Here is a 16,350-nt window from a genome sequence, read left to right as displayed (position 1 = left end):
GAGATTTGCTGTCTCAATTACTGTCGGTTCGAATGGACTTAACTATAGAAAAGGTATCAGAATCTGAAATTGACTGTGTAATGACAAACATAACATATTTCAAGCTACCACATTCTTTATAGCACTGTATATTCAAAGCTTTCGGCCACGGGAACCGGAGGGGTACACAATAATTATTCATGTACATGATAGTGTCTGCCAGTTGTCAGACTTCCATTTTGTGGAAGCCTCTGGGGCTGAGTATGTTCGGTGATAACTGGGCGCCTAATTCTGAGAGTGTGAATTTAAATACCAGATGGAACTCAACTACAGATTAGTAGTAAAATTTGTTATCTCAAATACAATATATGATAGAAAATAAGTGGCCCCTGCGAAAATGTTTAGTGGTATATGAATTACTTGACTGCATTATTATCTCCCTTGGCGTGTAAAGCAAAAATTTGTCACATGTCTATTAGGCACTGTAGTATCTTTCTAATACAAATACTGGCAGTTTTAGACATTACCTTCAGTTTATGAGTAAATGGTTCAATATATTAATGTTACAATACGGTTTCAAATGTATTTCACAATAACTTCCAAGACGTAAGATGGACATTTCCTATTTACTTCGTTTCGCATTCTCACTCGTCCTTTAGTAAATATGTCTAACTGGTTCGCCGGTGATATGCCGCATCGCACTAAAAATGAGTTCTTCACATTTTGGTTTAGACAATATCCCAGTCTTAGACTCAGTCGCTCTTGCATCAGGCACATGTAGGTATGCTTAGCAGAAATCTGTTAGACGTTTAGTAGGTTTGTTTCTGGGCTGTTCCCCTGCTTCTTGTGTGTTTTATAATATTTACGAAGAATCGCATAAACTGGAATCGTTAAGATGTGCTCCTGAGTGAAAGCTTGTATCTTTGATCTCATTCCCGTATTGGACATTTTCAAGTAGTGTTGATCACAATATAGAACATCCAGAAGACCAGTCCTTTCAACGTATAATCATCTTCAAGTAATAAAATTAGTGATTACCATATAGAAATTGACATATGAAGCCCAGTTTCTCTCTCAAATCACCCTCATCTGTCTAGATGTCATAAAGATAACAATCGTCATTAAATGAACAATGACTGACATGCTGAATGTGTAGGTTTGTATTTCACTCAACGTAGGTTTATTTTGAGTGTTAGATCTATATCCATTCTTGCGTCAGAAATATTGAGATCAAACTGAAATGTCTAATCATGAGACATTGCACAAATCTAAACAGTCTGTCATCATGGCCATAAGCATACAAAGGTTTGCTTCCATGTAATGATTCTTCAGAATACTTTGAGGCGTGTTAGGTGTAGACTCGAGAAAAATCTGAATATATGCCTTCTTTTCACTATATTATGATTTGGTGTCTTCTTTCAGAGTTTGATAAACAGGCAAGATGGTACTGTCATGTCGATTTTACAAGAACAGATTCCCAGAAGTGGAGGATGTTGTCATGGTGAACGTCCGCTCCATTGCTGAGATGGGAGCCTATGTACATCTGCTAGAGTACAACAATATTGAGGGCATGATTCTGCTCAGTGAGCTGTCCAGGAGACGTATCCGATCTATCAACAAACTCATTCGAGTGGGGCGCAGTGAATGTGTTGTAGTTATAAGAGTCGACAAAGATAAAGGTTTGACATTACTACTTGTGTTAGTATTTTAGTATTTATTCTGTTGGGGAATTATCCAGTACAATCTCACCTTATTGTTACATTTTCTTGTAAACTGACACATTCAAGAATCAACTCGGACATTGGTAGAATATCTTTATGCTTCATGCGAATACATTATAGGATTTTTTGTGTTGGATACATAAAAATTATTTTCGATATGTGTTCAAGGGTTCCCTTGCTGTGGTGACACAAGAGTTTATGTGTTTTTAGTATGTGCCAAGATATTCATTACCTGCACCCTGTGCAGAAAAGTAAGTTCACCCAGAAAAATATATAGAAAAAAAGGGGTGTTAAGATGGTTAAGAATAATTATTATGTCCCCAAGTGAAAGCTGTAACCATAGTAATACAAATGGAACACAAAAATTTGAAACGTTTGTGGTCTTCCTCTGTTGACTGGAGCATGTTTGAACTCATGAACCAGTTGTCCAGGAGTATACCTTTGTGGTGTAGTGGTTAGAGTGTCCGCCCGGAGTGTGGAATGTCACATTTTCAATCCCCGGTTGCATCATACCAAAAAATGTTAAAGTATTGTTCTTGTTGATACCTGCCTTGAACTTGACATTAATGGGTAGATCAAGGACTGGTCGGCTCAGGGTTAGTATAATGTGTCTCTGAGTAGGGTACTCATGCTAAACTTTGGCATGGTATCTCACTTTAAAACCAACTTTTTGGACTAGTATGCATGGTATAGGCAGCCACACACACACATACATTTCCATGTTCATGTGAGTGAGATAATCTGAAGTGCGACCATTAACATGTTAAACCTGCTTGCACCTCACCTTCTACATGAACGGCTTGTTAATTGTTAACTATTCAAAATAGTAAATGTTAGATTTTTACCTTGGCTTACACTAATAGTTCTATTTTCGTCTGCACTCAATCACACATCAGCAGCTGTTTATTCATTTTATCTCATGAAATTTTGCCAGGCTTGTGACAATGCTTCACATATTAACACTGATTGATATGATTATTATTCTGAAGAAAGCTGTAATCATGATGACTGTGAAAATGTCATAAGTAGTCATTCTTAAGATGTGTTTTGTGTGACTATAGGCACTCTTCCTTTTCAAGATGTGTTTTGTGTGAATAAAGGCACTTCTACTTTCAACGATGTGCTTTGTGTGAATACAATCACTGGGACTCAAATGTTGTACTATATGCCTTTTTAACCAACAGGATATATCGACTTATCAAAGAGACGAGTTTCCCCAGAGGAGGTGGTGAAGTGTGAGGAGAAGTTTGCCAAAGCCAAGGCTGTAAGTCAATCCACCTTCCATCTGTATGCAACTCCTGTGTGAAGACATACCCAAGATATACTGGCTGATACGATTACTCCCCCATTGATGATATCATTGTAGTATAAATATTATACAGATATAGACTAGTGAAAAGGTCAATACCTGTTTTTATGGACCTGCGAAAAGCAGTATTGACCGAGGAAGAAGTATAGTGCTGGGTTGCTTTTGCTTCAGGTAAACAGCATACTGCGACATGTGGCCGAGATACTTGGCTACACATCTGATGAACAGTTTGAGGAGCTGTACACAAAAACTGCGTGGGCCTTTGATGACAAGTATAAGAAGCCTGGCACTTCATATGAAATCTTCAAACATGCCGTTACGTAAGTTGTTTTGTTTTATGTGGAATAAAGTCACCCAATGTCTGTTATCAAAGCTACTCATTTCAGCTGCAGTTACTAATAGTTAAGACTATTTTGCAACATCATTGTCTGCATGCTTCTGTGTGGTTAATTTAAGTTATGGGAAAATAACAATATCAGACTTGAAAAAATAGCCACTTACCAAACACAGTTTAGTGTGAATTTAGAGCTTTAATTGGAGGCTTTGAAATTACTGGACTATATTCATTGTTTCTGGTATATGCCATCTTTCATGACATGACACATTTTAACATCATATATGAGTCATTTTGATAGAATATGTGGAGGGATAAGTGTGTTGTTCACCAAAGCTCCACTTCCTTCATGTACAAGGGTCCTTCATGTACAAGGGGAAATAACTCTTTCCTTATTTACTGACAATGCATACACACTGTAACCACCAGCACATCACATTGTAATATGTAGATTAATCAACCAATGATTATCGTTATGAACGCCACAGACAGTGGGGTAGCCTAGTGGTTAAAGTGATCACTTATGCCACCGAAGACCTGGGTTTGAATTGCCATTTGGGTACAGTGTGTGCTCATTTCCAGTGTCCCCAGTTGCGATATTACTGGAATCTTGCTATGAGCAGCTAAAAAGTAAAATCACTGACTGGCTTATTCACTCATTTGATTTCTACTGATGACATTGTCACAGCAAGTACTGAGTATAAAGTGTGTTTGATGGGAATCACTCAACTGGATATCTTGCAATCTTTTGCCTGTTTTTTATTAGAATTATCTTTTGTTTTGTTTGTTGAAAGAATGAAATTATTGTGGTCTGCCTTTGACCACAGACATCTGACCATATGTTGTGAACAAATAGACTTCTGCTGCGAATAGCAACCAAACTTCCAGCTTGCTATAAAATATTTATGCTGTTCTTGACAGCTTTCATTGACATTGTGTTGATTTTATTTATCATGTTTATTGGTTTCACTGAGCACAGTGAACAAGACAGTGGTATGGTTAAATGTAAGGCCACATAGGGAATATGTGAACTCTGCATAACTTAAAGCAGTACTGTAGGTATGTGTAGTTGCATGAGGTGGGAGTCAAAACTGGCCAGTGCAGATCGTGAATGTTCTTATTGCACATGGGCACCTTTGTTGTTCATGTTGAGCCATTGTTTGTAATAATATGTGAAATAACGTCAGGTTATGTTATTCCAACTATAAATCTCCCATCTCCCAATTAGACATGCAGTTTTTTGCGGGAGCAATTGTTGATTACATTGACATAACATACACAGGTGTTTGCCATGTTGATAAAGTGTGTATGTGGTCCCAGGAACCCTGAGGTCCTTGATGAGTGTGACATTGATGATGAAACGAAGGAAGTGCTGCTCCAGAACATCAAACGTCGACTGACACCTCAGGCAGTGAAGATCAGAGCAGGTAACTAGTACACCTACATTGTCTTTAATACTCAACCCGTGAAGGTCCCGGGGTAGAATAGGCCTTCAGCAAGCCATGCTTGCCATAAAAGGTGACTATGCTTGTTATAAGAGGTGACTAACGGGATCGGGTGGTCAGACTATCTGACTTGGTTAACACATGTCATCGGTTCCCCATTACGCAGATCGATGCTCATGTTGTTGATCACTGGATTGTCTGGTCCAGACTCAATTATTTACAGACTGTCGCCACATAGCTGAAATATTGCTAAGTGCGACGTAAGCCTAATCTCACTCACTCACTCACCCCCCCCCACACCCACCCACCCCCACACACACACCCCACCCCACCCACCCCACCCCACTCACCCCACCCACCCCATGGTGACCCAGTGTGATGGGAAATGGGAGACACTGAAGACAGTGGTTACTTTCAATCTCTTGGATGATCAGTCAGGCACCAACCATTTGTGGCAACAAGCCAAGTTTCTGTTTTGACAAGTTGGATTATATATATGATGAGATCTCCATGGTTTTGTGGCTGTAGATAATCTTATGTACTTAACTTGCTCAACTTGGTTATGCTAGACCATTAATCCTGTTATCTGAAGGACGTATTAATTGCAACCATTCTGCACTGTACTGTTTTCAGATATTGAGGTTGCCTGTACAAATTATGAAGGTGTTGATGCAGTGAAACGAGCACTAAAGAAAGGATTAGAGTTGTCCACAGAAAACCTGCCAATCAAGGTACAGTATTCCATTCTCCTTGTGTATCCTAGTGTGTCAGACCTAATGCCCTGTCCTCTGTTATATCCTAGTGTGGCAGACCTAATGTCCTGTCCTCTGTTATATCTTAGTGTGGCAGACCTAATGTCCTGTCCTTTGCTATGTATTATTGTGTCAGACCTAATGCCCTGTCCTCTGTTATATCCTAGTGTGTCAGACCTAATGCCCTGTCCTCTGTTATATCCTAGTGTGGCAGACCTAATGTCCTGTCCTCTGTTATATCCAAGTGTGGCAGACCTAATGCCCTGTCCTCTGTTATATCCTAGTGTGGCAGACCTAATGTCCTGTCCTCTGCTATGTATTATTGTGTCAGACCCACTGCCCTGTCCTCTGTTATATCCTAGTGTGGCAGACCTAATGTCCTGTCCTCTGTTATATCCTAATGTGTCAGACCTAGTGCCCTGTCCTCTGTTATATCCTAGTGTGGCAGACCTAATGCCCTGTCCTCTGTTATATCCTAGTGTGGCAGACCTAAGGTCCTGTCCTCTGCTATGTCCTAGTGGATCAGATTTAATTTCCGGTAATGTCCTGTCCTCTGTTACATCCTAGTTGATGAGATTTAATGTCCTGTCCTCTGTTATATCCTAGTTGATGAGATTTAATGTCCTGTCCTCTGTTATATCCTAGTTGATGAGATTTAATGTCCTGCCCTCTGTTATATCCTAGTATATCAGGTCTAATTTCCTGTCCTGTTATATGCTAGCTTATCCAACCTAATGTCCTGTCCTCTGTTATATCTTAGCATATCAAACCAAGTGTTCTGTTCTCTGTTATATCCACGTTGATCTGACCCGATGCGATGTCAACTGTTATATCCTAGTATACCAGACCAAGTGTTCTGTCCTCTGTTACAGATCAACCTGATTGCCCCTCCACTGTATGTGATAACAACTCAGACCCTGGAGCGTACAGAGGGTCTAGCCAAGCTCAACCAGGCAGTGGCTATGATCAAGGAAAGCATAGAGGAGGCTGGAGGGGCCTTCAACATCCAGCAGCAGGTGTGTGGTGTATTCCATACAGTTAGACACATAGTAGTAGGGTGACCAGCTGGGCTGGCTGTGTAGGACATCCTCCTAAGGAGATAGTCTTTCATCATCTGGTAACTTTGCTGACCTTTCTCACAGATGAACACTGAAATATAGATCTTCTAATATTTGATTTATTTGTTATCAATGTTATCTTGTTGAGTAAAATCTCAAAGACCATGCCTCCTTTATATAATTTTTTATAAGGAAAGGGACGTAACTCCATGCACACGCTTTATCACTGTTCTGATGATTCCTGCCTCTTGTACTGTTTTGATAAAATGATATGAACCTTGTGCTTCAGGCCCGTGTGGTGTCTGACATCGATGAGATTGAACTCGCCAAACAGTTGGAGCGTTTGGAGGAAGAGAACCGCGAGGTTGATGGTGATGCTGATGATGATGACGAGGAAGAGTATGGGATGGTGATGCCTGATGACAAACTAGCCGATGTTGACATTGTTAAAGAAGATTAAGAGACGTATGGAGGGGAGTGCTTTATCTTCAGGTTTATGCTGGACTCATCAATCGTCTACTGATCATTGACTGGACTCCATTGTTGACATCACTACTGTCTGATGCAAACATATGTGTTTCCTTTACATTGAATCATTACTTGAATTGATTTTGGCAGATCTGATGCAGGATCTGTGACTGTTACCATCAACTCTGTATACTGAGATTGTTGGGATATCAGGAACTAGGCACACAATCCTGATGTGGAGCCATTCATCATCTGCATACAGCCACATGTATATTGTATTCTATGACAGGTCATTAAATTTCAAAGTGTATAAATCAAGTCTTTTGTTCATATGTGTTATTTTGTGTTCTTCTGGTCCAGTGGATAGACGTCCTATCCTGAAATCAGTTTTATGGTAGTATGAGCAATCACTTTCCAGCAAAGTCCTGTAATCTTGACAATGAAATTATGACTGATTTTACTTCACATCAGTAGTGTTAAATGTGGCAATCACTGGACAGGTTTCTGTGGCATACCTGAAGTGAATACAATGCTCACTGAGATCATGAAACCATTACATGATGGTGTGGTAAAGAAGAAGCTTCATGATCTGACTGAATGTGGTACTCACAACAGTTTGATGCTTGATGGCCATTTGGAAGGTAACATAACTACATGTGGTATGGATTTCATAATCATATTCTGTCGTTCCCTGATGAAGGGGCTAGAAGTAGCCCAGAAATGTTGTGTTGTAAGTAGTAATGAAGTTATAAATCCAAAAAGACATATTTTTTTTTCAGTAATGTAGGCCCTTAGCCCATAATACAACATAATCCAAATATGAGGAATACATACGTGTTGGGTGTGCATTATGATTGAAATACAGGGTCACTTAGTTCTTGTAGTCTGTTTGCTTCTTAGTTTTAATACAGTGGAGAAGAATTTAGTTAAAATTCTTCAGATAATTTATGTTGTAATAGGTAATTAAGTGCACGAAAGTTTCAATTGTTGGATGGTGGGTCTGCTGTGTTGGGAAGCACTTATTTCTAATTTCAGAATATTTTCCACAGATAAGTAGGACATCTTCAACATAGTTCAGACCAACAGAGTGACAGTGAAGGCAGATGTTGATCATATGGTGTATTTGTGTGGTGGCCATTTTCCACCACAAATCTAAAGTTGATACAGTGGAACATGGCTAGAACATTCCGTGGGTATGATAGCTCACCGGACAAGTAGTGTTCAACATTAAGTAAAAATTTATCTTGTGAATAGTATTTACATTTGGATGAAGAGTCAAGTGCAGAGTGCCAGTATTGAAGGAAGCAGTTATAAAATCGTTGTTTAAAGCTAGATATAATGATTTAATGCAGTCAGTTTCTTGTGAAATCCATACAAACCCAAAACCATACTGAAAAAGTATTTGTCTTATGTGTTTATCCAGATAGATTTATTGTTATCATCAAGAGATTTGAGAATTTGGTAGACTTTATAAGGAAGTCTATGGTGCTCTAGCTGCACTGGTCTGCCCCAGTACCTTATTAATTGATAGGTACAGTGGTATTGCACTGACACCTTGCCACACTCTCCAAACACAACTGCTATTGTTTGTATACTTGGTGACTTTGAGCAAAGTCTTACAAATTTAAAATGTAAAGTTTAGGTGCAATGGTGGAGTCAGATATCATAAATATGTCCTGATTAATACATCCAAAACGTTTTTGGTAATTTTTTATGGTAAATATAGCTTTACTTGCTTGAGGCGCTATACAGGATTGTGTTTTAGTCCATGACACTTTTGGAAAGAACACAATCCCAAGATATATGTATATATTCACAACTTCTATTAGTTCACCATTTAAAAACAATTTCTCATAAGAATGGAGAGTACCAGCAATAATTTTCAACAATAATTTTCATTTTGTCCAGATTGACTTTCATGCCTGTATCTGCACAGAAGTTTTCAACAATATTAGTTTTGTTTTGGAGCTGTAAAACAGCTGATACATCATCAGCAAATAATAGAGAAAATAATCAGGAATATGAGTTGATATCAAAACAGCTCTTCCACCTTCCTTCAGCATTTGAGCAAGTTTGTTTATGAATATATTGAAAAGCTGTGGACTCACAGTGCATCCATTGTAGGTACCAATATTACATTTGAAGCAAGGTAATAACCCTGAATCAGTTTTTACTCAAGCACACAGCGTAAGAATACATGTTGAAAATTAATTAAAGAAATTTTCCCTTTACTCCCATTTCTGTCAAACTCTCATAAAGTATTTTTTGATAAACACAGTCAAATGCCTTGGAAAAATCAATAAAAAGTTGTTAGAACCTTCCACTTTTCTTTGGCAGATATTTAGTGACCATGGCTTGAAGGGTGAACATATGGTCTGTTGTTGAATAATCATGTCTGTATCCAGCTTTTGCCTCTGTAATTGTATCATTATTATCATGCCATTGTTTCAGTCTGTTATCAGCTATTGAGATTAGAATCTTGCATAAGGGGTTAATCAGTTAAATTCCTCTGTAGTTATTTGGATCTGTTTTATCACCAGATTTATGCAAAGGGCATATGATGCTTTCCTCCCAACATTTTGGAAAAAAACTAAGTATCCTAGAAGTTGTTCAGCAGCATAGTGAGAATAGGTGACATATAGTTCTTAGTAGCTCTTAAGATTTCCCCAACTAATCCTTCTGGTCCTGGTGATTTAGTTTTTGAAATCTTTTTTAAGCTTAGAAGTACCTCCTCTTCTGAAAAGGATATAATTTAGTGCAGCTAAACTTTCATCCGCTATATCAGTGTCAGTATCCACTTTATTCCACACAACCTCAACATTGCCATCAATGGAAACACAGTTTAAAAGTTCATTATAATGCTTAAACCATTCATCTACAGATATGCCCTTAGATGCTGAAAGATTCACCTTACATGTTTTTATCACTTTCCAAAACTGTTTAGGATCATTACTTGATTCATTGAGTTTTTTCTTTGAGTTGGAAACTAATGTTCTTTCTTTAAGTGGAATGTGTGTTTAAATGCTTTTGTAATATATGAGATCTCATGGCTGAGTATTTTTTGTGTTTGATCTCATCTAAATCATAATCCCACCAAGGTGGCTGATGTATATTCACAGAAGTAGTACCCGGGTTTCTATACGTTGTCTTGAACTGATCTGCTGCACTTTGATAAAGATATGTTATAGATTCCACAGTCTGTCAAACATTTTCCTCTATCTGCTGAAAAATAGTATCTCAATTTTCTAGAAATAACTCATACAAATGAAGGATGAATACTTTACTTGTATTCTGAGGCCTGTAGTATTTGTTTCTCCCCTGGTCCACGTGCTTTGGATCTCAGTTGACTGATTATCTGATGGAACTGGTTGATCTGGCACCAGAGGAAAGACAATGGCACAATGTAAGGGGAAATGTCAGTGCTTGAAATGAAATGGCCAACCACACTGGCACCCTTATGGTGCAAACATATGCAAAATGTATGTAGCAATTCTATTTCCTTTGATAATTCAACTGTTAAATGATGATAAACATTCTAAAAAAGATCCTTTGCAGTTTTTACAATGAAATATTTATCCCTTGTGATGGCAAAATCAATACAGCATATATTGGAGAATTTTCAGGTGAGATATAAACAAACATCACATCACTGTGTCTTTATCATGTCTCAAACTATATGACTACACAATGCTCAAAATGAGGAAGTGTTCTAACATAGTCTTGTTTAATGAACAGCCGCCATGTAGCCTGAATATTGCTGGGTGCGGCGTAAAACTAAACTCATTTAATGAACACAGAGACACGACCACTGTATCGGCCCATTAACTTAGGCTACTTCTACAATCCATACCATACGATGTTATATCACAATAATTAACATATCAGTCCCAATATATCTGAGGTGATGTTACCATTTCGCTTAGGGTTTAGGTAATGCGTAAATTAGCACATATTGAAAATAGATAACGTCTTGAGTCAAGTTAGCAACAACACCGGTGAACATGTTTGAAAACCTTCTTTATGTGCTGGCACAGAAAATCTTATGTGTTTCCGAACGAAGCGCAACGACAGTTTACCAATTTCTGAACTGATTCTTGAATGGGTCCGTTCACAGGAATCCTTTTATGAGATAACATTTTGTGGAGTTTTGTAAACCTGAAAATCACCTCAAAGTACTTGTTATTTTGAGAGACCGTGTCATTGCCAAGACCTTAGTTTGTGATGATGCCATACATTCACATCGACTCTGCTTCCGACATGCTGTTTATCATCTGTGAAAGCTCATAGCCAAACGACGCCTTTCAGAGAACAAGATCGACATTCTGAACTGAAGAGCACCACTCAAAAATAATGGTTACGGCATGTCCTGTGATTTTACCATGAGACAACGTGAACACATTAAAGATGTGAAGGACGGGAGACTGAACCCATGCCGTTTGAATGGTGAGGTGTTGACAACCACAAAATGATGACGGACATCCTTATGACACAAGGAGATCTGAGAGAACCAACCGACGAGAAAGGAGTAACAGACAGCGTGACCGTAGGAAACAGCAATCCAGCAACGCCCAGGATCTTTACACAGGATGGAAATAACTCGCAAGCCAGTAACAACAGACTGCCTGTATTATCACTGACATTAATCGCTTGTGTAAAAAGTTTAGTGAGTTTGTTTTATTGCCATTTGCCAACAGTCATGACAGGAAGATGTTCTGGCGGTGTGTGTGTGTGACAAGATGCATCCACTTGGCACACTAAAAATCAATGTGATCTGTTTAAGACTTCCCCAAGTTGAATTTACTTTAACAAATGATTCCTTATGATCATACAGATATATCTAATATATATTAAAGCGGGAATACTGATGCATGTTCACTTCTTGATGAAATTTCGACTTTTTTGGACACACCAGAAATAGTATATTTTGAAGTATCTAAAGGTCATTACATACACAATATACACTGATGTACAATGTTTATATTCACTCCAACTCCGGCAAATGTCCAACAGCATTTGACAATGGGTCTTCAGCCTAATGTTCATCAGTGTTCATCTGTGCAGAGGACGAGTCTGCCCTGTCTGGTTGTAATCCACTGCCCCACAAGGTCAACACCAGGTCATGTCTGAGGTAGGACAGGGATTGGGGAAGGAAGGAAGATGGGGCACGATCAGCACTGAGGATAGGCTGCAGTGCAGGTTGGCCTGGGCAGGTACTGCGTCTATTCTGGCCTGTTTCCTCAAAGTACTGATAAACTTGACTGGATTCAAATCTGAAGATGGACGGCAGTGGTTCGAGACACCTCTCAGGAAGTCCTCAACAGTGAAACATGTCCCTCAGTAGGTGTTGATGATATACCCCCAGTGTGTGATCTGAAATGTGGTTTTATTCCTAGAGTAGATGAACCCATTTGTGGCGTTCCTCTTTGAGACTCTATGTACTCAAAGCTGCGTGCACGACCCATGGCGGTAACACCTTACCGGCTTAGACTTAATATCGTACATGTAAGATCACACTGGGGTTACGTGACAACGGATAAGTGTAATGAGTCCTTGTTCGACTTAACACAGTGTTTTCGGGAAATAATGAGAGAAAAAACGGCAATCGTTCGCTCGTCACGCCGAGGATGCGAGTTCGATTCCCCACATAGGTACAATGTGTGACGCCCATTTGTGGTGTCACCCGTCGTGATATTACTGGAGTAAAACGGTGGCGTAAAACTAAACTCATTCATCTATATTTTATACCTCAGGAAATACTACCGCGTAAATCTTGATTAAACGCATGCCACGAAACAGATGACTAGACGCAACTGATAAACACGATAATAACCTGGTTAATCTGCATCACTTAACGAGCTGGAGTGGCTCAATCCGTCTGTTTCACACAGTTGGGAGCACCTTGTTATCTAGTGAGTCAGACCAAGCAGTTACACTGGTCACACGTGATTGGTCTGTGCGATGACTGGATCGTTTGACAAATGGAGTGTTCGGCAGTGAACCGGCAATATAGATAGCTACGTTAGGTGTCGAAGGTATACAGTTCCAGCATTCTTGGTTACTTTCTTGCATCTTGATTGCTTTCCTGGTCTGTTTATGTTTTTAGCAATAGTAAATGTTAGTGCCAGGTTAGATTCTTTCCATGCCCCAGTGTACGTATCTTGTGGGTGATTTTCCCCTGTATCTGGACTATTCTTTCTGAAGATGATCGTGATCGTATCTCTGCCGCATGGCTCGTTACTTACAAATCAGTTTCTGATTTACCTGGTCACGTCTCGATCAGATAACAACCTAGCTGTTAGATAACAAAGAAAATCTTTAATAGTCGAATCACGATCACTTTTATCCCCTTCAGATGAAAAGGAACAAATGGAAGAATCAGAAATAAATGATGATGAGCATACTGTGTCAGCCCTAGTTGTATATTGAAATCTGATTATATTATAACAGTTGTAAAATGTGTATATTTTACCTAAATTATTCAGATATTTCTCAACGAAGTAAATGTTATATTTCGTACATTTAGTTAAAGTATTCACGCTGTAGCAGACTTGTTATTGGCAACTTGCGTAAATGACAGGTATCTATGCTCCTGGCATTGCCGATGTCTAAAAGCCTGATTGAGTATACACTCCAGTGTTTGTAGTGACGGCTCCAGCCACAACTTAAGTGTCAAATATTCACGCCTGTACACGCTGTAAAATTAGATGTAGATGTGGAGGCTTAAACACGTATATTACTGGTTATTACTCAACGTTTCCTACAATATAGGACCAAAGCAGTTATAATCTCTAAAGCTATCAGTCAAAATTGAGTAATGTGTCGATGGCACAAGTTTTCAAAAGACAGAGCGGCGTCTCCATTTTAGGGAAACTGGTTATGCCATACAAGCAGAGGGTTCAGCTATATAAACACCAGGGTCTGAAACGTACATCAGTCTGACCCTGGAACTCTTCTGTTCGTATTAAGGTAAGCCATAGTTACTTAATGTTTTGCTGTGTTCATATTTTTACTTAAAATGCGCCTTACTTGAACAATGAACCTAGTTCTGCGCGTTATCAAAGTCATGTTCTAATCTTGTACCTTGGCCGCGTGGTTATGATTAATGTAACTTGGTATCATTACTACGGTAGTGCTGTATGCCGTCACTTTGTAAGACTAACATAGTTATAACTGAAACACACAATTCGCTGGATGACAGGCATGGTTACAAGTTAGGCTTCTACTATTTCTAAACTATCGCAATATGTGTCCTGGACGTTTTCCGTTAACAATGTATATACGTGTATTCTGTCATTTAGAATATGTACAGGTGACACGCTGTGAGAATGTGTTTTAAGTCGCCACTGTGGCACTGACTGTAATATTCATATGTGTAGAATTCGTCTTTTCTAATATAATGGAAAATGAACATGAAGCAGTGACTCTACCCATACTTTCCGGTGTCCGTTTACTGTTCAGTTTCATGTACAATTCCTGCCTGACAGACAGAGTTACTAGTTCACTTCAATTCAGATGTTTTACCATCGCATATTGTCGAAACCCAAAACCAAGTCAGTGCAAGTATATGTTTTATATTGTGACTAGTTGCTTTCGTAAATGCCTACAGCATTAGCAACGCCTAAGTGAATATATATTTTCCATTTGATATAATCTACTATCGTTCACTATCGTGAGTTATTAATTCGGAAAATATCCGGTAAATAGCAATCATTTGGAAGCTACGAAATTTAGTGTATGTGTATTGTGGGTCAGTTCGGAAAGAACCGGGGTTTTTCAGATTTCCAAGCTTACAGACATAACTTTCTATATGGAGTCCCTTAACGGCTTAATTGTTATAAAACGTTTTAGTGAGTTTGTTTACATTGTCCGTTTTAAGCACTCCAGTGGGTTTAACGAATACGGTCACGGTTCATTAACGTGCCACCACACTGGTCTGCACAGCTAGTATGCTGATAGATTGCTTACTTGTGACATAACGGACCATAGTCAGTCTCAGTGCGTTCTAATGATGGTCACATAGTCCTTCATTTATATAACTTTGTCAGCCAATAGTTTGAACTGCTCCAAAGATATTTTTGTCAAATATATCACGGCTCAGCTGTACCTGTTAGGTTAAATTTACCGTACATCGGATAATATGTTCAAGAACACTGTACGGGCGTACCGTATTTGAGGTAAAGGACGATCCTATATTGAAACATAGTCGTTGTTCAAGAATGGTGCGATGTTTATGAGTAATGTACATGATAAATGAATGCAGATCATGTTAAGTCCGATATTGTTAGTACCCACATGCAGTTGTTAATTATAACTTCGAATGTGCTTGTATTACACTGTCGTAACGGTAAAGGCACTTTGCATTTGCCGAGTTTAGCTTAAATTGATAATGATTTATTATATAAAGTAAGGTTTATATGTTTATCCTACCATCCCTGAAGTGCATCGATGACATTTTATATCATTGTGGTTGGTTAAACCTAACCAGTTTTTGCTCGAGACTCAGAGGCCCAACTCCCCACCACTGACGATCCCTACAGCAACATCAAGAACTGCAGCTGCATCTCAGCCAAGTTCCACCCGAGTAGTTACCTCAACCGCCACATCATCAACTGCATCCAGCTGTAACTCATCTGCCTAACGGCAAGGTACCATGACAACGCCTTACGTTAAACTGCAGCCATATAACGGCTCAGAAGATGCTGATTCTTGATGGCAGGATTTTCAAAACTTTGTCATGTTATTCAAATTTGATGCACAGAAACAGGTTCGCCTGATTGGAGGGAGCTGCAAAACTATGGCTCCAAGATGGCTCCACCCACCATCATACCACCACCAGCAGTCCTCAAGACAGATGGTTCAGTCTCAGCAGTACCAGTCTCAAGTAAGTACTGCTCAACTCGTTCTTCATGCCCAAATTTGTGGATACATGTGCCTGTATCTCCTGTGTCAACATGACCTTTTTGCAGAAATTAGGCTACACACATGAACACATACAACCAACAGATTTATGAGAAATCATAGGTGTAGGCAGTGAACACCACTCTGTTTTAGGTACCAATTCTTTAGACCTTACCTTATGACACCTTACCCTATCACAATCTTACGATGTATTTGAAAAACTTCATCATTCCTTCATACTTGGTATAGGTTTTCTTGAAGTCAACAAAGCAATTGTGTTGTTACTTGATAGAACTTTGGTGACTCAAGGTGGTCTAATCTCAACCCCATTAACTAAAACCACTGCTGGGTATGCCAGATGCAAAAAAACAACAGTCATTCCTCCC

At 39.1% G+C, this 16,350-nt stretch overlaps 1 protein-coding gene across 2 annotated transcripts; it reads left to right on the top strand.

The window, feature by feature from the left end:
* Positions 1-658: 658 nt before the first annotated feature.
* On the top strand, positions 659-7,384 carry LOC137290612 (eukaryotic translation initiation factor 2 subunit 1-like). 2 transcript variants are annotated; one of them, XM_067821669.1, is made up of 8 exons: positions 659-756; positions 1,402-1,658; positions 2,885-2,964; positions 3,181-3,329; positions 4,664-4,770; positions 5,422-5,519; positions 6,413-6,556; positions 6,888-7,384. In XM_067821669.1, the coding sequence occupies exons 2-8, from the start codon at positions 1,421-1,423 to the stop codon at positions 7,056-7,058; spliced, it is 987 nt and encodes a 328-aa protein (XP_067677770.1). In that variant the 5' UTR covers positions 659-756; positions 1,402-1,420; the 3' UTR covers positions 7,059-7,384. The 2 variants fall into 2 exon arrangements, with proteins under 2 accessions (XP_067677770.1, XP_067677771.1); XM_067821670.1 differs by having other exon boundaries at positions 710-760.
* Positions 7,385-16,350: the final 8,966 nt, after the last annotated feature.

Source organism: Haliotis asinina, chromosome 7 (genome assembly GCF_037392515.1).
Source record: "Haliotis asinina isolate JCU_RB_2024 chromosome 7, JCU_Hal_asi_v2, whole genome shotgun sequence".
Taxonomy (NCBI): domain Eukaryota; kingdom Metazoa; phylum Mollusca; class Gastropoda; order Lepetellida; family Haliotidae; genus Haliotis; species Haliotis asinina.
This window is presented reverse-complemented; position numbering and strand designations above follow the sequence as displayed.